Source organism: Strix uralensis, chromosome 9, assembly GCF_047716275.1.
Source record: "Strix uralensis isolate ZFMK-TIS-50842 chromosome 9, bStrUra1, whole genome shotgun sequence".
NCBI classification, from domain to species: Eukaryota; Metazoa; Chordata; class Aves; order Strigiformes; family Strigidae; genus Strix; species Strix uralensis.
The window spans coordinates 27,223,302-27,243,750 of record NC_133980.1 but is presented as its reverse complement, the minus strand read 5'-3'; the positions used below and the strand labels follow the sequence as shown (position 1 = coordinate 27,243,750).

Genomic DNA, 20,449 nt, shown 5'->3' with positions numbered 1-20,449 from the left:
AGAATAACTTCAGTCCCACTCCTCTCTCTCTGCTCACTGAAGCGAGGACGTTGCATGTCTCACCCTGGAACAAAAAAGCTACTGCAGTGAATACACTCCCATTTCTCATTTCTTTGTGTCTGTACAACTGTGCTGCTGGCCTTAGGTGATACCCTGTCAATCAAAAATCCTGCAAGGCAGCCCCAGAAACCCTTCTCCTTATCAAGAGAGCTAAGCCCTCTGGAATGGAAGAAAGCACTATTGCTATTTGCTTTCCACCGTGAATGACAAGAGTTAATATATTCTGAGATTGAAGTTACCTGTTTTCTGCTTATTATTAATCATGCTTTTGCCCATGGTCAATTTTCCTACAGATATCCGTGCTGGCATGTCTGGTTCTTTGCCTGGGAGCTCCGTCATCAGCCGATTGCTTATCCATGCTGATCCCTTTAACTCTGAGCCTGAAAATCTGTGAGTATGCCCAGGAGGTTGAAGGGAGGGAGTGGGTGATTCCAGATGGGCCTCAGCAGAGAAGCAGATAATAGAGTTAAATAATGGACTGCAGCAGCCCGGAGTTATGTAAATTAATTTATAAGCTGGGTGCCAGTGAGGATCAGCATATGCATTTATACATGCAGTGACACATCTGACTCATGGTAGAAGATTTTTAGGTTTTAGGTGAGAATGAAATCTAGATCAGCCTTCTTCTAGACTCAGAGAGGACTCTGGCTTCCAGTTAGGAGACACTCACCTGTGGGGGAATCACTACCTTTACAGCACAGAGACCTGAGAAGGGTCATGGGCAGGCCACAACAGGGGAGGCAGTTGGGAGACAATGTTGTGAAAAATTTCTCAGGCTGTTTCTGCTGAACTGTTTAACAGTAAAAATACAATGATACAGTCTTTTAAGGGTTTTTTTTCATGGGGTTCAGTCCCCCTGAGATGAGTAGCTGGCACTTTTGAGCTCATTTGTCACGCTCTCTGTAGTTAACACCTTATATATACGTGAGAACTTTTACACAACACCAGTGACCAGCATCATATCTCTTTGTAAATGAAGTGTAGGCTTCTGAGTATGTTTCTGTGGCAAGGGGAGAATTCTGCAAGTCTTGCAGCTGTGAAGTTTTACAGACAGATGCTGCAGGCCAGGGGCCTCTGCTCATCCATAGCTACTTTTATGGTATTCCTGGTGGGTTTCAGGAGGTTCCCAGCAGTGCTTATCAGAGCATGCTGGCATACAGCCTTCTTGTTCTTCACCTTTTTATTCAAGAGAATTACGAGGTGGCCAGAGGGGCATGTGAGACATATACCAAATGGTACATAGACTTAGAAATGGCAGTTTTATTCTTTTGTTCGGCAGTGAATGTTACACAGAGAAGTGCGTCATGAATAATTACTTTGGAATTGGACTAGATGCAAAGATTTCTTTGGACTTCAACAACAAACGTGATGAGCACCCAGAGAAATGCAGGTGGGTTTGGCTTTGGCTGAGCTTTGGATACTGCCAGAAGTGACTGAAACCGCTTTATGTTTCTGTGCGGTTTTGAAGCTGATTGTAAACAAGTGTGCTGAATAGGTTTATTGTCAATCTTGTGTGCATAATCCTCCTTCAAGGCTTGAATCATGATAGAGGAGATAAGTTTCTGGTTTATTACTGATTCATTATGCTGTTGTGGCTAATATAAAATCTTCGAGTAGCTACGTCAGTGTGGATTTAGTGCATTGGTTCTATTTACTTCATGATCTCACTCACAGATTTCTCGTGGGCTTGCTGTTTAGCTATGAGAGAAGTGCATCTTGGCTCTAAATGCCACGGAGGCTGATTTTGACTTTGATCCCAACCTAATACAAACCAGAAGTTTTGGCCTTTTGAATACCTGGGCAACTACAGGATGCTTTGTGTAGCCTGGGATTGGTACATTTGCTATACTTGAGCTAATACAGCAAAACACTGTTGATGTCCTGGTGTGTGAGATTGACAAGTTCTGTGCCAGGCGAATCTGTGTATGTTTCTGGTAGCGTGTGTTACTCTGTCATCCTCAATTCCTACCTGACATTTATTTAAAGGGGAGTAGCTTCCTAGCACAAGCGATGATCGTTTTGAGTGCTTGACCCTTTTGGAAGCAAAGCACCTTCATGTTTTAGGACATAGGAGGTACCATTTCAATATGGTTTTTTTCCCTTTTAAGTGAAAAGACAAATGCTTATGCTAACTTTTTCTCTTTTGATTTGCCTCTTTAGAAGTCGTACTAAAAACATGATGTGGTATGGAGTATTGGGGACCAAGGAGCTGCTACACAGAACATATAAAAACCTGGAGCAGAAAGTCTTGCTGGAGGTGAGGAATTAGCATGCTCTTCTGTTCCTAAAACTGAGATGCCTAATTGCATCTCCTTCAGACACTGACTTTGGCGTGGTGATTCTGCTTGGTGGCATTAGGGTGTTTCCCTTGCCTGCCTGTCACAGTGTACTTGCCGTATCTCACCCTGAGCTCACTAAAAGTGGCTTGTATTCTCAGCCACTAAGGGAAGTGTCATCCTGCTGGAAAGTATTAGCTGTCCCCAACTCAGTATTCAGCAGAGCTAAGATTGTTATGTTATATGTGGTATCTCATGTGAACACATCATTTTAGAGAGTAAATGCAGTGGAAAGCTCTTAATTTAACTATGCTGTAATGTGCATCGAACTGGAAAAGCAATATTCTTGTATAGGCCATGTACAGCATAAATAGGTAGCTTGTGGGAGGAGACCCTCATCGCAGAACACTGCATTAGGTGTTTTAGAAGTTTTATTTCCATTTCTGGAGAAATAAACCAAGAGGCTTTGCCAAGCCTCTCAGGTGTGCTCTATTCCTGTTTGGGGAAGAGAAGCAACAGTATCGCTCTAAAATCCATGTCTGCCAAAAGAGTTGTGGTTCATGACACGTGAGTGGATACATTTTACTCTGCTAGGCCAAGAATAAACTGGAAGAAACCTGAATTCATTTATTACTAAGCTATGCAGGCTGTTTTCTGTTCTTAGAGTATGTGCTCTGGCAGAAGGGCCGCTTTCCTGCTGTGCTGCGAGTAATGTTGCCTTCCTTTCTGTGCAGTGTGATGGGAGGCCAATCCCTTTGCCCAGTCTCCAGGGAATTGCTGTACTCAACATTCCCAGCTACGCCGGAGGCACCAACTTCTGGGGGGGAACCAAGGAAGATGATGTGAGTATTCTCTAAGGCAGTCCAGGAAATGTTTCTACTTACTGTTGCTTTTGAAGTCATAGTCCCTGGCTTGGAAGAAGAGGGCAAGGGCCCTGTCTGCATGTACTTTCTCTGTGAAGTGGATAGGATACTGAAGTCCAGTCTTAAGCAGCTTTGCACCCAAGCAGTCTGTAATCATTTAGAAAAAATACAGATGCTGTCCTGAGCATTTGGACTTCAGGAAGTGCTTTAGCTTGACCTTCTCCCCTCAGACTGCCTGAGAAGTGAAGCCCCTTGAAGACAAAGGGAGTTAAATCCAGTCAGAAATACTGTATTATTTGAGATGAAAAAGTGCCTGCTCTCATGAGAATAATTATTGCCTTGTAGCCTACAGCCTTTGTGTTAGCTGCCATTGGAAGCACACTGGGAATAACAAGGCTCCTTTTACTCCCTCCTAGCTCATGGCAAATCTTCACCTTCTAGCCTCATTGTTAATTTTATACAGATTAAAAAGCTCGATTGAAAGCTGACCCCCAAATCTTCGCCAATAGGGAATAAAGGAAACAGGTCTCCAGCAGAGCTGTGTGTCAACTGAATTCTCTCTCCCTTGTATCTGGCTAGACATTTACAGCCCCCTCCTTTGATGACAAGATTTTGGAGGTGGTAGCAGTGTTTGGTAGCATGCAGATGGCAGTGTCACGAGTGATAAACCTGCAGCATCACCGGATTGCACAGGTATGAATTGCTTTTGTGAGCTCTTCTTGCCTCCCCCATCTCCAGGTTGTGATGTTTATGCCAATTCCAGTCGGTAAAGCCCTCCTTTGTGCTCTCTCTTGTACATGGAAAGAGCATCCCCCAGGGCTGGAAATGAGCGTGTCCAGGTGCAATTTGGGCATGGAATTGTTTACTAGTGTCATTATGGTAGGAGTTAGACCATCAATTCAAATACAGATTGGTAGTCCAGAGACACAGCAGGTGGTTCCTGCCACACAAGGGTGAGGCATGTCCAGCCACCCAGGCACGGATGCCTCTGGTAGCACCAAAGCTACAGTACCTGGGGAAGTGCTTTAGAAAGAAAGAGAACATCTCATGCTTTTGGAAAACCAACATTTTAGAGCTGCTCTGTTGCAATTAACTTCTTGCAGTGTCGGACAGTGAAGATAGCAATCCTTGGAGAAGAGGGAGTTCCTGTGCAAGTGGATGGAGAAGCCTGGATCCAGCCTCCAGGTTACATTTGGATTGTTCATAAGAACAGAGCACAGACCCTCACCCGAGACCGGGTAAGAGCAGCCTTGCATACAGTATGTGGTACACACATGTTGTGATGTCACGTACTCTTGGAGAGCATGGCAGTGGCCACACGTGAAAGCTTATCTTTGTGAATGTAAGAAGCATATTTTGCTACATACCATAAAACTTTTTGGAAAGAACATGATCAAACTTGTGTTCACCACTTGGGAAGTTACATAAATAAGGTTGTTTATGCAAGCTTATTTTGCTTCCTTTTCTGGGTGCCTTGTGACAGCGTTTCTTAACAAGCTTGCATGCTGTTTTTCCCACAGGATGCTTCCTGACTGAGTGCTGCGGATTGTCTAGATTCAGCCGTTCAATGTTTCAATTTGTTGTTATTGTTCAGTATGTGGCTTATGCCTCATTGACCAAGAAAAGCGGTGTTTCACGCCTTGTTCAGCAGTGTGTGTCTGTCTCATCTCATAATTTTCAAATATATCTGACGAGTACCAGCATATAAGGAAGCGTCCTTGCAGTTTTACTGTGTTACTGAATGGTGGTAAGCCAAAGGAAAGGATAAAGGCCTTGCTGTGGCATGAACAGGCTTTATGGTTCCTCCCAATTCTGTAGCTGTCCATGCATAAACAGTTCAGTTGATAGCAGCGCTTATAGTTTGCTGCATAACGCCCCTTTACTCAGCTTCCAGAGCAAATCAAAGTCCTCTGCAAAGGACTCATCTGCTGAGTAACAAGAAAAGAGAGAACAACGAAGAGGAAAAAGGGAAGGCAGCCTGATACGGGCCTGAGGCACATTGCCTGGCAGGAAGTTACAAGTACGATGGCATGAAAAGAAAGCAAAGGTGTATGTACAAAGCCCCTGCCATGGTAGGGACAGGCAATACCCGAGACACCTTGAGCTGGGAGAGAACAGTGGGTATTGATCATAGAATGGGTTGGGTTGGAAGGGACCTTTAAAGGACATCTAGTCCAACCCCCCCTGCCATGGGCAGGGACACCTTCCACTAGATCAGGTTGCTCAAAGCCCCGTCCAACCTGGCCTTGAATGTTTCCAGGGATGGGGCATCTACAACCTCTCTGGACAACCTGTTCCACTGTTTCACCACCCTCATCATAAAAAATTTATTCCTTATACCTAGTCTGAATCCACCCTCTTTTAGTTTAAAACCATTACCCCTTGTCCTGTCACCACTCGATGTGAATGGAGAGGAGGAGACAGGAATAGTGCACACAGTTTTTCGTGGAGGGTTAGAGCTTTTGCAGTGTCACACTGAGACTTGGAAGGGAAGTGTCTGAAGGAGATAGCACAAGGAGCTATACATGTGGGTGTGGTGAGGAAGGCGGAGTGAAGCACAAGAGGTAGAGAGGACACACAAGTCCCTCTTGAGTGTGCTGTATGTTGGGCCATCTGAAGCGTTGGCTATGATGGTGCCGTCCCACTCCTCATGGCCTGCAAAACTGGGTTTGCAGGCATGACATTGCCACTAAGGAAGAGGGTCCAGTTTTGTAGAGCGGCATTCAGCTTTTGTCTTGACTGTGTGCTTATCCTTATTTTTCCTGCTGTCCTTTTGATCATTGTTGCACACCCCTTCCTTCACAGAGCACATCTGTCCTATGCAGTAGATGAACTGGGGTTCTCTCTTCACATGAGTGACCTTGTACCTTTGATAGCATTTTTCAAATGTGATTTGGGATATTTAGTTTCCTAAACTGAAGATGACAAAACTCAAATTCCCTTATGTGGCCTCATCTGGACCACTGAAGAGTCATCAGCAAGGTTGAGATCAACAGGTAGCTTGTGCTGAGCTGACAGAGCCTGGTTTTGTCCTGTGTGAGGAGCAGTAGGGGAAAGGAATGCTTTACCACAGGGCTTCGCGGGTATTTGCAGACACAGGAGAATGGCGTGTCCCCAGAACTCTGGGTCATCCCCAAAAGCAGTTGTGTTCTAGTGGACACTGGCTTTTCTACTCCATCCGTCTCGTCTCTCTACCCTTAGTCCTGTGCTCCTTACCTAATCTGTACTCATCGGATTTGACTGCCCAGGCCCAGGATCCATGACTACCATTTCCTTTCCCTTTCCCATCCACCTATCACAGTCAATCTCCTTTCCTTTTCTGTCTCCCTGGTGCTGATTGATTTTTTTTTTTTTTTTAATTTTCCATAAAAGCTTCACACTCCTGCTTGTTATCCTCCATCATCTTCTCTGAATTATTCTTCCTATTTCAGTTTTCCCCTCCCATGGTCCCTTCTCTTGTCTAACCATTCTCTTGTCATTTCTTGCACTCATTGATCTGTCTCTCCTTGCCTGGAGGCTTTGTATGTCAGTTTTCATTCTCACCATAGTCAGTTTTGATCCTTCTGCATTGGATCTGTTTTGCATCTTCCTGTACCACTAACTGATCCCACAGGAATATCAGTAAGGGTGCAGGTGGGACAGGACCTAGCTCTGAGTTCAGCTGCTTGTCCCGACAGTCACTGGGGAAGCCAGTTTACTTCCAGATAAGGAGAAGCCTTCAACATTTTTGATTTCCAGCTCTGAGATGTCACAGTAATACTGAAGTGTAGAGGCAATATAGCAACTCAAAGAAAAGGCTGCTGCCAGTAGGGAATTGGTGGATTTTGCTGGATTGATGGATTTCTCAGAATTGGCCTAGCAATTTTGACTGAAACTAGGCTTAAGCAAAAATTAAGCCAAGGCAAGCATGTGGCATGGAAAACTTCAGCTAGTTAGTGAAGTTCTAAGCAGCTGAACAACTGCGTCCTGCAATGGAAAGTGTCTGTACCAGATCTACATGTTTTACAGGCATAAGCACAGCCATTGTTTTCTATAGGAGCTTTACAAGGCATCTTATAGTTTGCTTGCTGTGTTTTTAGGCATTTGAGAGCACCCTGAAGTCCTGGGAGGACAAACAGAAGTGTGAGTTGTCCCGACCCTCTTCTTTCTCTCTGCAACCAGAGATCATGTCTGAAGAAGAATCCACCCAGATCAACCAGTTTGGTCAAGCTGCAGGTGCTCTGATCCACAGGTGGGGGACTCAGTTTGCTTTTGGTGAATCGAGCCCTCCTTTGGTGCCTGCAGTTCTTGTCCTAATCCCTGATTCTGGAGATGTTTCTGTTCACTCTTATCTTCTGCAGCGCTGGTCCATGTCACTGGGGGGTAGCATCATTCATTATGCACTGTCCCAGATGCACAAGGACCAAAGTCAAATAAACTTTCTTAAGTCATTCTGGACAAAAAATGTTACTTTTGTGAGCAGACATGGATCCTTTAATCCTGAAAGAACCCATTATCTTTGAATATCAATGTTTTTTATCAGAAGCGAAACAAAGGCCTCTCTGGGAGCTCAGATGACAAATTGGGTTCTTGTAACCCTGATGCCCAGCAGAGATTTCTGGAAGAAGTCACTGTATGCTCATCTGCTCATTCTTTAGTTGGGCATTCAGCTCCTTGGTCTGGGCCTGTGAGAGAAAATTCCCAGAGTCAATCAGAGAAGTGTTAATTAAACTGCCATATGTGCACCTGCCTTTCACATCACTATGGCCATACTAAAATGTCTAGGTCGTATTTCATACTGATCCCAGCTTGTGTGCAGAATTGAATATGCACCTGGAGTTGTGCATGTGAAATCTGCCTTGCTTTGCATTTGCATGCTCACTACAGCAAGGAGAATCGCCCTGCTTTGCCAGAGGCTGTGCCCCTCCCGTGCTTTATCCCTGCTCTTGTCACTCAGATGGGTATTAAAAGGAGATACCCAGTCAGAAAAGATCTCCTGCTTTGAGCATATGCTGATGCAATCTGTAATTCTCTCTTTAGCATTCGGGAAATAGCCCAATCCTATCAGGACATGGAACAGGAGCTTGCCCATGCTGTCAATGCCAGCTCCAAGTCTATGGACAAAGTCTACGCTAAATCCAAGTCTACAGAGGTACTTCACTCACTTGGCATCTCCCATTTTGTCCTTGTACCATAGCTCTTGGTTTTCCTTTCTGATTGACCAAAAGTGGGCCTTGCTTGTCTAAGACTTCTTCCTTTTGACTGCTAAGACCTCTGCATTTCCAGGCTTAATTTGCGCATGCATTGCTTCCCTGCAGGGACTGAACTGCAGCCTTGTTGTAGAGATGGTGAATAATGTCAAAGCCCTGCATAATGAGACAGAGCTGCTGCTGGCGGGCAAGATGGCGCTGGTAAGAAGCACAAAGCAGGAGTGAAGCAGCCTCTCACTTTCTCTCCTCTCCTACTGTTGCCTTGGCAAGCAACATTTTGTTGGTCTTGGTCTTCTTTGTAACAAATCAGTTTAAACGTTACCATCCAGGAATTAGGATGGTGTTGCTACGTAGGCATGATGAGCAGTCAAGCTAGCTTGCGCAGAGTTTGGAGCACAGGAAAGATAGAAATCGTTAACTTGGGAACTTCTGGGCAGAGTGCCTGTTGTGCACTTCCTTTTAAAAGAAGGAACTGCTTTGTTAGCTAGGAATTTCAAGGCAAGGGCCTGACTGTGTGTTCCACCATATGGCTTTTAACTCTGCTTTGCTTCCATTTCTGATCCAGCAATTAGATCCTCCACAGAAGGAGCAGCTCCAAGCAGCCCTGGCAGACATGGACCTCCAGCTGAGGAAGCTGGCAGACATCCCTTGGCTGTGGCAGCTTATGGAGCCCTGTGACGAGGAGGTGAGGAGGACCAAGGCTATATTTCCCTAGCTGTTCTCTTTTTCGCTAGTTGGCTGTGAGTGTTTGACTTCCTGTGAATACATGACCGATGTGAGAAAAAATCATTAAGAAGGAAACTTGACTCCCTAGGGCTAAAGAAAGTAATTTCCTGCTAAGGTCCCTTGGGATCAACTTTCTCTGTTTCCTTTCCTGTCTTGATCAGAATGAGTTTAGAATTTTTTTTTCCTCTCTTACAAGATCATGGTGCTGAGCTTGACAGTACTTGTTGCTCTTGGTCCATTCCAATCAATTTATGACTGTTTGCCTGATTTTCCCCTTTTGTTCTTACAGAACCAAATGCTGGATTATTCTAAACGCAGCCGCAGTGGCAAATTCCGGCTGGTGACCAAGTTTAAAAAGGAGAAGAACAACAAAAATAAGGAGACTCATAGTAGTATGGGATTGCCGGGTACCAAGTCTGCTCATTCATTGTGTCTCTCTGTCACGCCAGTGTGGTCACACCCTACCTGTTTGTCTGTCTGTTTCTTCTCATGTTCTCTCTTTCTTCTGTTTCACATGCATCTGCCTTTTCTTGGAGGTCTAGTCTGTCTTTTTCACATGGCAAAGTAGCTTATTGCTCCCTTCTGTCTAAGTCATGATCCCCCCAGTACTATGTAAATATTCCTGAGCTGAAACAGGAGGTACCCTCTGAAGCATTCTGCCTACATCCAGACATTTTCAGGGATATTTTAGGGGGTGCTTAGTGAAATGAATTTGAGGATTTTTTAGCATTTTAGGTATCAAAATGACTGTGGGGCCCAAGTCCGCCTGACTCCAGTCTTTTCACTGCTAATGATGTTTTTCTCATTGATTCACCCTCAGGCTTTAATCAAGTTTCATGTCTAATTGGCTGGGGATCAGCATCACCACAGGTGCACCCTGACTTTTAATCCTACTGGTCAGTAGATAAAAACTGGCCATGAATCAACAAATTGCCATTCAAGACACTTTCTCTCCAATTGGGTTAGTTGATTTTTGGTTTATATTCTCCTTATGAAGACTTTCTTCTAAAATTCAGAAGTACTACCTGTTCTGTGGGCTCCTGGGTCCTGTCCTTTGCCATGGAACTGTGGGTACAGTCTCCTTCTGTCTGACAGGCTGGTGCTTATTCATTGCCTCCCAGAACTTGGGAACTTCATTTTTCTCTTATTTAGAGGCTGTGAAAAAAGGTGGAAGTCTAAACTCTTCCTGTATCCCTCAGACTTGGGGGAGAGGGCTTGCCATTTTGTTTACTGAGCGCAAGTGCTTGTACATAGTAGCAAACTAATCTGTGCTTGATTCTCCATAATATATTTTATGACCTTGTTGTTTTGTAAGCAGAAGAATATCACTGAATTCACTCTTCTTAAACATGGGGGTAAACTTTAAAAAGCATATTTAATCCCATCAAAACAAACATGCACTTCCTCCTGGCTTTACTGCAGCTAGCCTCTGCTTAAGAGAACAACTCTTATCTTTCTCAGCCCTGCCTCCTTCGTTTGAGACTGTAGGTCATGCTGACAGTCCTTGCCTTCCCCTTGGTTTGAGGCTGTGGTACTGCTTGCCCTCCTTCTCTGGCACTGAGTGCTGATGGTGTCCTCATCTCACTGTCTTCTGGGATTCTGGGTACTCAATGCACTCCTGCTTTTCCATCTCTAACAGTTCACCTCTGGGGAACGGAGGAGGTTGCGGCCTGGCTTGAGCATCTCAGTCTTTGTGAGTATAAGGATATCTTCATCCGGCATGACGTCCGGGGCTCTGAGCTCCTGCACCTCGAACGGAGGGACCTCAAGGTACTTTCATGATCGGCTCACGAGAAATAGCCAGCTGCATCTGCATGATCTTCTGTGCTGAATGTGCTTGGAAGTGGTCTGCCCACTGTTCATTCCATGTGCCTTGGCGAGATGAACGGGTTCATTGCAGCCTCGTTTTATTTTCTCACCATTTCATTTAATAGCAGGGAGGTAGAACAGCTAGTTGAGAGACTAGCTGTCCGATTCCGCTGCAGCTTCCTAGAGATGTAATAACAGTCCAGACTGCAGATTGTGTTCTTCAGAGTCTCTGACTTTAGTGATGGAATGGAAGTTTTCAACTTCTCGGCTCCTGTACCATCTTTGCAGAACATGCTGTGATTGGGAAAATTTGGTTCTTATATTGTAATCACTGGACAAACAGATCATCGCACTTCTTGTTACAAGAAAAAAAAATCATTGTGGTCTTTGATGAGGCTGCTAGATAGAGAGAATCTTTTTAAATAGTGCTCAGTAACCACATTGTGCAACTTTGCATCTCCTCACCAGGAGTTGTTTTCTCTACAGAGAAAAATTGAAAGTGGTGGTTCTTTGCACGTGCAAGAGACTTGTGTCATCATTCTGGTGACTTGCATATAGCAGAAAATACATTGTTGTAAAGCAGTGCATGGCATTTGTTGAATGCCCCTTGGATCTTCATTTGTGGTTTTTCACCATCCTCCTGTAATGTGGTTTGCTGTAATCGGTGTAGCTGATTCCTCTGCATGCCACCCAGCTGCAGCCAGTGTTTTGTTGCATGATACCCGAGTGTTCAGACATTTATTTGATGTGACGGGTTGGTTCTTCCTGCATGTTTTGGCTGCTAGCTTAGGTCCTTGAGATCTGTATGCTCTTTCTTGTGCTCTTGCTTTGGACTTTAACAGTTAAAGCAATTTGCATTTCTGGCTAATGGTCTGTAGTTGTTTCTCTCCATTGCTCTGTGCCTGTTCGTTACCCTGTCACGCTCTGATAGCTTTTTGACACATGGTGCGAGGTTCCATATATAACCATCAGGTTTGTAATCTTTCTGGTTGGTTTCCTCCTCTCTTGGTAACTGGCTGACTAGTTTGTAACCGTTGCTTGGCCAAATTTCCCACCTGCCTTTCTCCTAAGGTAAGGTTTTCTCTTTTCTTCCAGGACCTGGGTGTGACCAAAGTGGGTCACATGAAGAGGATACTGCACGGGATCAAGGAGCTGAGCCGGAGTACTCCTGCCAGCGAGGTTTAGCCTCAGTTTTCACAGCCTGTGTCTACCATTCCCCCTAACTGCACAGCAGTCACCTCACAGAGCAGATGTGCTCACAACTATCTCTACTGAACAGCCAAGTTGTAGCTGTTCAGAGCTCATATCAACCAAGCATGGTGCTACCTTTTTTCCTGTGGGGTACGGCTGCATCCAGTCGAGAGGCACCTTATCTGCCACCAGGCAGAGCCTCCCGGAAGAGAACTCACTTGCTGTTTGAAGAACCATGTCCTCTGACGTGGGAAGTTCTGGTTCCAGTGACAGTGCAGGACTCCTGAGAATTGCAACACAGCTACCTTTACTGGATAACTTCATCACAGTAGAATTATTCAGGGCAAAAGATATATTGGCCAGTCTTAGATCAGGAGCATCTGACAGTCTTTTCAGACCCAAAACTTTCCCGTTCATCTGTGTGTCACACCTGTATCTTAGACCACTTATGTGGGACAAAGCTTGTCCTTGTGTCTTACTAATCCCTTTTTAATGCACCTGTAGTTGCATGCGATTTGCATCAGAAATTCAAAGCCAGTACAGACCTCTTGCTGATGAATACCCAGTGATTCTCACTCACCTATGCCTTGCAACAAACAATGCATGTGGTTCAAGGAGCGGTTCGCACCAGCTTGCGGGGTCTTCCGCTGGGCCTGCCTCTCCTCTTCCAGCCAGTGGCAATGGTACAACATTTAGGTTTCCAGGCATCATGAACAGTTGTTCAGAAATTCCTGGCAGTAAGAAAAGACAAAATTCCCGAGAGCCAAAAGATTACAGGAGACCAGCTCTGACATTCCCCCTTCTGAATTCGTCTTCAGGAGACCAGATGAAAGGGAGAGGAACGCTAACTAGCTGTTTGGGCTGTGCGAGAAATGTAACGTAATGGAGTGAGATACAGAACAATTTGCTCCCTCTTTGTGTGGGGAGAGTATGACTAGCAACGGCCAGGAGCAGCTTCCAGCCCATTTAGTGCCACCCTTGTGGCCATAGACAACAGAGCTGTTTCTTTACTTCAACTTGCAGTGCAGAAAACTATTTCTGTCACAAAAGATATGATTATCTGTAGTACTTGCATCTTTTCACCTGTCTTGGTTCTAGTGGCTTTTCCACCTTGCTTCTCTCTCTTGCTGCCTTGCTCCTTCACTCCAAGGTGGATATCAAAAGATTAGGGAGGCTCAGTCCTCCTGGGTTGTACCCCTGAGAGAGTTACCGTGTGCTGTCAAACATCGGGGCTCCTGTAAGAGCACTGAGAGGAGATTTTACTGAGCACATGAGCATCGTAATGAAAACTGGAGTGTGTTGGTAAATTGCCTTTGGTACCACCAGCAGTGGAGCGTGGAAAAATTAGTGCCTCTGAATCAGAGTTCCTAGATGGCCTTCAAATTTCCACTGTATTGCCTGACCACAATCGGGTGACTGTTAAAGCCCGAAGACCAGCATGCATAGTTACATTGCCATGTTTATCACTGCGAGGGGAATTTGGGAACATTCAGTGCTGTAAAGCTGGAGAAACAGCAGGAATTTTTAATTACTTTGTTGTTTTATATGTTTTTTTTATTGTTACAGAGTGGCACCTGTCTGGCTACAGCTGCAGACAGAAAAATGGCCACATGCATAGTGGCAGAAAAGGTAATTTCCTGAGGACATCGTTCTTTGTTATTTGTAAGGATTTTATCATCAGCACTCTAGTCTAACAACAATCAGTCAAGTTATTTCATGTAAAAACTTGTCAGCTTAGAAAGGTTCTGGACTGATTTCATGCTGGGCAAACTCCCTTGCATTCTTTAAGATTTCCCCAAGAATTATTCTGACTCTCCCTATCTGTTTTTAACTAGTTGTCATTCACACACGTTCCCTCTCAGCCCAGCGAGTGACAGGATTTGCTCATGAGAATTTAACAGAAGAGTAATCGTGCTTGATCCAGCTAGCAAAATTTCTGATATAAGTACTGCGGGCACTGAGCAAGAAATACGTTCAGGTGTGCCCTGAATTTGTTTCTCCTATCTATGCATTGGCAGTTGATTCCATAGCCATATTTTTTCTTTATCAGTACAGCCCCCCCCCACCCCGTATTGAATTCCTGAGGTGTCAGATAAGTAAGAATTGTAGACATACTGTATTTTCTCACTTGTTTGTTGAGGCACAGAGCAGCGTCTGCATGAGAATGAGGAGAAACCTTCACTAAGGAGAGCTCCAGGATGCAGCCATCCTTGCTGGTGACAGTAAGGTGCAGCCCGCTGCCTGTCCCCAGGAGTGTGCATGGTTAGGAGATCCATGTACCTGCCCAGGAGAGCGCAGCAGGGAGCACGAGGCAGGTGATCACTGCGAGATCTGCGTCTGTTCCTGTACATGGTGAAGGAGCTGTTCTTGCTGCGCAGTTTCTCCAGGCAACCTCATGGTTAAAGATGCATAAACAATATGCACTTGCCTTGCTTGCATAATTCCTGGGGGATTAACATGCCCCAACAGAAACAGCTCCTCTCTACTCTTCCTGCGCAGAGTAACAGGGGTATCCAAAGAGTTTATAGATTCAGACATGTTCCTTAATTTGTGCCATATCTGTAGAGGCCTGACGGGCATTAGCCATCTGCTATGAACGGTGATGCCTGCACAGACCAATCTGCATTTCTTTTATGATCTGTCACGTTGATGGGTTCAGATGCTTTTTGTGTATGTGCATGTTTTTTCAAAGGGTTCATAGCCAGTATATTCCTGTCTTGCTTACCAGAGGCAGGGAGGGAGTTCTACCTTCTTTTAAGAGCTAGAAAATGGGATCCACATTTAACCTGAGTGCCTTTGAATACGTATTAAGGTTAATATCTAACAAAAGGATCATAGCTCTATGCATCTCAGTGGGAATAATGCGGATTTCTGTTGGAGAGATTTTGTGAATAGATGAGGACAACTTGGGTCAGACATCAGTGAGAGCTATCTGCAAAGTAGGGAGCCAGGTTGAACTTTTGGCTACATTATTCTGAGTTCCTCTTCTGGCATCTGATAATTTTTTGTGGGAGAGAAACTCAGGAAAGACAATTAGTAAAAAAATCTGCTGCTTTGCCAAAAAAAGAGACTCTCCTGCAGTCTCAGGTAAAACACCAGCTTGAGAGAAGCTAGAACCGCACATATCACACCTATGTTTAGTCTCTCAAAAAACATTACTCATGTGAAAGCCGTGCAGCACTGTCTGTTTATCATCCCTCACCCTTGTCAGTGATGCTGGGGCAGTGTCTGCAGTGAGCTGGGCATCCGGTTGCTGCTCAGCAGAGGTGTCAGTACATTACCTCACGTTCTAGCACTGCCCTGGATATTTAATGGCAGATTCTGGGGAATAACATACCCTGCGTTACGATGTTTTGGTTCAGTGGGATTGCATGCAATGGAGACTCGAGGGAGGTTTGGCCGGTGAAGCGGCTGTCGGCCACATCCTGCTCTGGGCTACCTTCAGGAGGGCTGTTAGCACTAATGCAGTCTTTCTGGTGTTGCTTGTGGGATCTTAGCGCCGGGAGCAGCATCCCCTGCTGCGGCAGGAGCCGGCTCTGCAGCAGAGGGGAGCCGCACCGCTTGGTGCCCGGAGGAGCTGGGCACCCGGGAGCCTCCAGCTCTGCCGAGGCCTTCAGTGGCAGTCCTGGGAATGTTCCTGCACCCAAATCGTATGGAAAGCTTTGTTCGTTGTTTTAGTATTATTTAAAAATGTGCATACTATCTATGTGATTTGAAAACAGACTGTTTACACAAAATATTTTGTATCTTAAGATGTGTGTACTGTAAAAAGAAAAAAAAAAAAGGAAAGGATGAAAAGCGATGTTTTTCTACAACTGTCAGCAGTGACTGCATGTCTGTATCATCGTCCACCGACCGTTGTTCCTCAGGGGTCTCCCCGCCATTCCTGTGATCCTGTTAAAAGCATAGGGAAGCAAGTGAATCCCTGTACAGTCTTGGGAAGAAGGTTTTGTGCCTTAAGAATGGGACCTGCTTCCCTCCTATTTATTGTGTTAATTTATACAGTGATTACCATGGAAATGTCTCTTGTATTTTTTTTGTACATAGTTTACTGTTGATTGTTGTAAATAAGTTTTTCTTGTATATAAAGTAAACATGTTTCTGAGCTTCCAGTAAAGATTCTCTGTTACTGATTTCCTTGTGTGAGAGGGCTGCAGTGCCCGTCTGGTGGGAACCAGCTAATAAAAATCTGTGCTGTGATAAAATGGCTTTATCCTGAGTTGCGTGGGAAGTTCAGAGCTTTTCCTTACAGAGCAGTGAAATGGTAAACGTGATTGTTGTGGATTAGTTTTGTAGCATTTCTTTGCATTGGTTTAATTGACACGGAGTAGAAGACATCATGTAGTTTATTAGCTGTATCTCTGCAGTGAACAAAAGATGTTTTAAACCTGGTGGTTCTACTGCTGCTCGTCCTGATCATAGCTCCACTGTCTGCAAACCCACAGCTAGATGGGAGGACACTCACAGAAACTCAGCAGGGTGTTTGTTAGTTACCTCTCCTTGGGTGTTGTGGTGTGACCACATCTTCCTGGTCACGGCGGTGCAGTGCCATGATGAGAGAGGAAGTTTTTTCTCTACTCCACTTGGTCCTCTGTGCATTCAATTTATTGCAGGCAGTATATATTGTAACTGGAATAAGTGAAAATGCATTGACAAAAATGTGGGAGAAATCAATTTTCTCATGTAATGCAAACTTGAAGCTAAAAGATTTGGAGATGTTTGGGTGAGCAGTTCATGGATCAGATTGTGATGAGCTTTCTCTTCCATCTGTACAGATTGATGCATTTGTAAGATGCTGACAAGAAACTTTCAGCAGATAATTTAAATTGAGAGGATGGTTGTAGAGTTCCATAGTAACTGTTGCAAAGTAAATGGAAAGTATCTTATAATGTTGTGAATATTTTCGATGTGAAAAAGGCCTTTGTACTTGATAGTTAAACTTGAAGGAATTGCTTTGTGTGGAAGGAATAGTTTATATGATGGGAACATAAGAAATCATAGTAATGTTATATACTGTTGCAAGAGGAGTGGTAAAATTGATCATTAAATTGTTAGTTACCTAGTCCTAGTAACAAGGAGAAAAGAAAAATTACTGCCTTTGCTCACACACACACTGGACCTGAGTGTTGGGCTCTGCATTAAGTAGTGCTACTGAAATGCAAAGAAAGCAGCAGCAGAGAGACAGAAGATATGCTTACTCCTCTGATGCAGGTAATTTGTTTTGGTCTTTTTTTTTATTTATGTGGCAGAGGCCAATAGCAAGAAACTCTCTGCCCAGCTCAGTGTATCACTACTGGGATATCAGACCTCCTGCTCAGGGCTGCCAACCTCTTGGTTTGATTGATAATTACCTAATGAATCTTGGGAGGGCGGAGTGGATTTGGAGACAGGTGTGCTGTAAAGATCTTGCAAAATACCAGTGAGGGTTTTTAAAAAAAATGTATTTTGCTGCTGTTGCCCTTATCCTATGTGGTGTTGGCTTGGGTTTTTTAATGTGTTTGGTTTTTTTAATACAGTGTAAAGCGTCAGGAGAGCTAAGGAGAAGTTGAGGAAATCTCCCACTGAATGGGCAGCACTGGAACTGAACAGGTTTAGAAGAAGCCCTGTCATTCCTTACCTGTAAAGCAGCTTCAGAGCCATAAGGTAAATCCCTTGTTTGGCTGCTGTGCCTGGTTGGGATGAATAACTGTGCACCCACCAGCTGGCCCTTGAGCACCTTGAGATGTTTAATTCTCACCTGGGCAGAATGAAGAGATTCCAAGACTGCGGAAAGTGACATTTTGTGTTAATAACAGCTAAAAGATACGTGGCAGTTCTCTAGCAACTTCTGTCTGAAGAGTTCCAGCATTTTGCTGGCTTACCAAGTGACCTGGAAGGTACAAGTTTTTGTCTTCACAACGAAGGAAGAGGTAGGGGAGTTTGCATATGACCTAAAAGACACACCACTTTTGTTGACTTCAGGGTAAAATACAAGTTAGTTGTGGCCTATGGCTTTTCCTCAGGGGAACAAGGAAGGGGACAATTTCTGGCCTCTTGTCCTTCTTTATGAGCAGGTTGGCTGATGGGCTGTGCTGGCAACAGGAGGAGTTGGTGCGTTCACAGCAGCAGTCCCCGGCAGCCTGCTGAGGACTGCTCTGAGCTGCCACAGGCTGCCCACAGAGAGGTGTTTCTGTGCTCATGGGTGAGCAGTGCAAAACCTTGGCCTCCAAGGACCTTTTCTTTTAAGAAGAGCAGCCCAAGGAGACTAATACTTCAGCTTGGTGTCCTAGGGAAGCAAGAGTATGGTTTGTCTGGTGCCATGTGTATCAGCCTGTCTTTCCCCTTTTAATGCCTGTTTGGAACTTACTGTCTCATTTCAGGTGGTTCACGGGGAAAGGTGGCTCACAAAACATTACGTTTCTACAAGTCTTGCAAGAAATCAGTACCCAGGATGAGAGGGAGACCTTGGTAGTGCTCTAGCAGGAAGAGGCTCCATTGTGCATATAGGAAGTAGGCTTAGTGCTCTTATTGCTCAGTGAATTATTCAGATTTGTTTCAAATTAAAAGCTATTACGGTGAAGTAGGAAGAACTGATGGATGCAACATGAGATTGGTTGCTGAAAAGCTGTGGGTTTTGAGGCCTTGTAGCTTTGCTGCCTCAGTTCCCCTGTCTATCAAAAGTTACATCTGTCTATACTTAATTTATGGAAAATTACAGTTTAAATTATAATTTCAATTTAGAAAAATTCGAGAGGAGTGATTCAGCACTCCTGGCTAAGAAGCTAAAGGCTGAGAACACATTTGAGAGTTTTCCAGAAGCTTTCCTGTAGAAGAGGCAAAACCAAAGCATTTGGTGTTTTTATACACAGGGGAAAAAAGAACAAAGTGTGCAGTTCGGTGTGCTCAGGATATCTTTAAGCTGTGAAATTTGAAAGATCCATGATACTTTTTTACTTCAGGGAGGTGATTTCCTTTGATTATTAATGCCTGTTTATAACACACTGTGAATCAGAACTCTCCAAAGTGTTAATTAAAATGATGTGGAGTCTCTGTCTTGCCAATCTCTCATGAAGTTTCTCTGTTTTCTCCTCTTTACCCTCTTCTAGACCTCCTCAGAAAAATCACTATTAATGAAGGTGAACTAGAAAGTAGTGAGCCCAACACTGTAATTATTTAGATTGAAATGGTTCCCTGGCATGTAAAGCTGGGCAGATCTTGAAGTATCCTAGAACATATTTTCTTCAGTCCCCTGCACCTGGGGATTATGATTACCTGAGAGCCCAAGTGCTGGCTTTGAAAATATGTATTTCTGCACTGCAGTAGCGAGAGAAATGGGAAAGCAAGAATATAAAGCCCCTAAAACACAAGGGCTGATGAAGAACTAAATTCATTCTTTCTGCATATCAGTATAGGTTTCAATTCTTTATGAGGCTGACACACTGGTTTAGATGTTTGAGGTTGGCAGTTGATATGCGTGTCCTAAATTTCCGATTGATACCAAGTCTTAGAGACAAAAAGTATATTCAAAACCAGGTAACTTATATGGTAGTGAAGTGCTATTTCTAGATAGCCAGGTCAGCTACAAATGTGAGTAATACATGGAATATATGGTACTGCACTTGTTTCTTTTTAGATTTCCTATTTTATGTTTCCTGTCTTCAGGTGTGTTTCATAAACTTTATTTTCAGCAAAAATCTGTTACCATTAGTGTCAGCTGAAATTTTCTTGCTGAATGGCTGAATTGAGGATAAAGAATGTATCAGTAGTGCTTCGCAGTGCACACATCTTCCTCAACTGTGATTTTAGATGCCGCAATCTTTTTATTTTTAGCACAAGTCCCAAACTGATGAACTTTGAAACCTTTGTTTAAAGAGAGCTTGTTTTCAGGAAAGTCCATGGCCAAGTTTGTAAGGAAAAAAGAAAAAAAAGTTTTGTAAGGAGTCCGAGCTCCCCTAAAAAGTGTTACTGGACATGAGCCAAGATCCTGGGCGGGGGGGCCACCTTTTACCCAGTGGCACTTTCCCCGATGAAGGACCCCAAGGACACACAGGTGCAGAGGTAATTTGCGTGAAGGTATCACGTGCTGAAGGCTTGCAGAGGTGTTGCTGCACAAACTGCTTTCAGAGAAGGAGAAGATGTTGGTTCGTACCATCTCCGATGCAAGAAACTTCTGAAAAGGATTGTAGTTTTTCTCTAAAATGTTTAAAATTCAAAATTCAATAGAAGATTTTGTGTTGATGAGAGCTAATTCAGTATGCCAGAAGATGCAGCATGCTGGTACAAGCTTCTTGCCCTGTCTATTCACAGCAGGCAGCTGATGGGGCAGGCATGGCCTGCTCGTGGCTGTAAGGGGGGT

The 20,449-nt window shown here is 44.2% G+C and overlaps 1 protein-coding gene across 12 annotated transcripts in view; it reads left to right on the top strand.

The window, feature by feature from the left end:
• DGKD (diacylglycerol kinase delta) overlaps window positions 1-16,324 on the top strand; it is a 71,936-nt gene extending 55,612 nt beyond the window's left edge. For 8 of the 12 annotated variants that reach the window (XM_074877850.1, XM_074877839.1, XM_074877845.1 and 5 more), the window contains 13 exons: window positions 354-450; window positions 1,340-1,450; window positions 2,221-2,317; window positions 3,071-3,178; window positions 3,779-3,892; window positions 4,303-4,437; window positions 7,279-7,430; window positions 8,219-8,330; window positions 8,497-8,589; window positions 8,954-9,073; window positions 9,404-9,521; window positions 10,754-10,884; window positions 12,019-16,324. In XM_074877850.1, the coding sequence (XP_074733951.1) occupies window positions 354-450; window positions 1,340-1,450; window positions 2,221-2,317; window positions 3,071-3,178; window positions 3,779-3,892; window positions 4,303-4,437; window positions 7,279-7,430; window positions 8,219-8,330; window positions 8,497-8,589; window positions 8,954-9,073; window positions 9,404-9,521; window positions 10,754-10,884; window positions 12,019-12,108 (1,478 nt within the window). In that variant the 3' untranslated portion in view covers window positions 12,109-16,324. Of the gene's footprint in view, window positions 1-353; window positions 451-1,339; window positions 1,451-2,220; window positions 2,318-3,070; window positions 3,179-3,778; window positions 3,893-4,302; window positions 4,438-7,278; window positions 7,431-8,218; window positions 8,331-8,496; window positions 8,590-8,953; window positions 9,074-9,403; window positions 9,522-10,753; window positions 10,885-12,018 lie in introns of those variants that run through there. The other 4 variants (XM_074877842.1, XM_074877840.1, XR_012630035.1 and 1 more) reach the window with 4 other exon arrangements.
• Window positions 16,325-20,449: the final 4,125 nt, after the last annotated feature.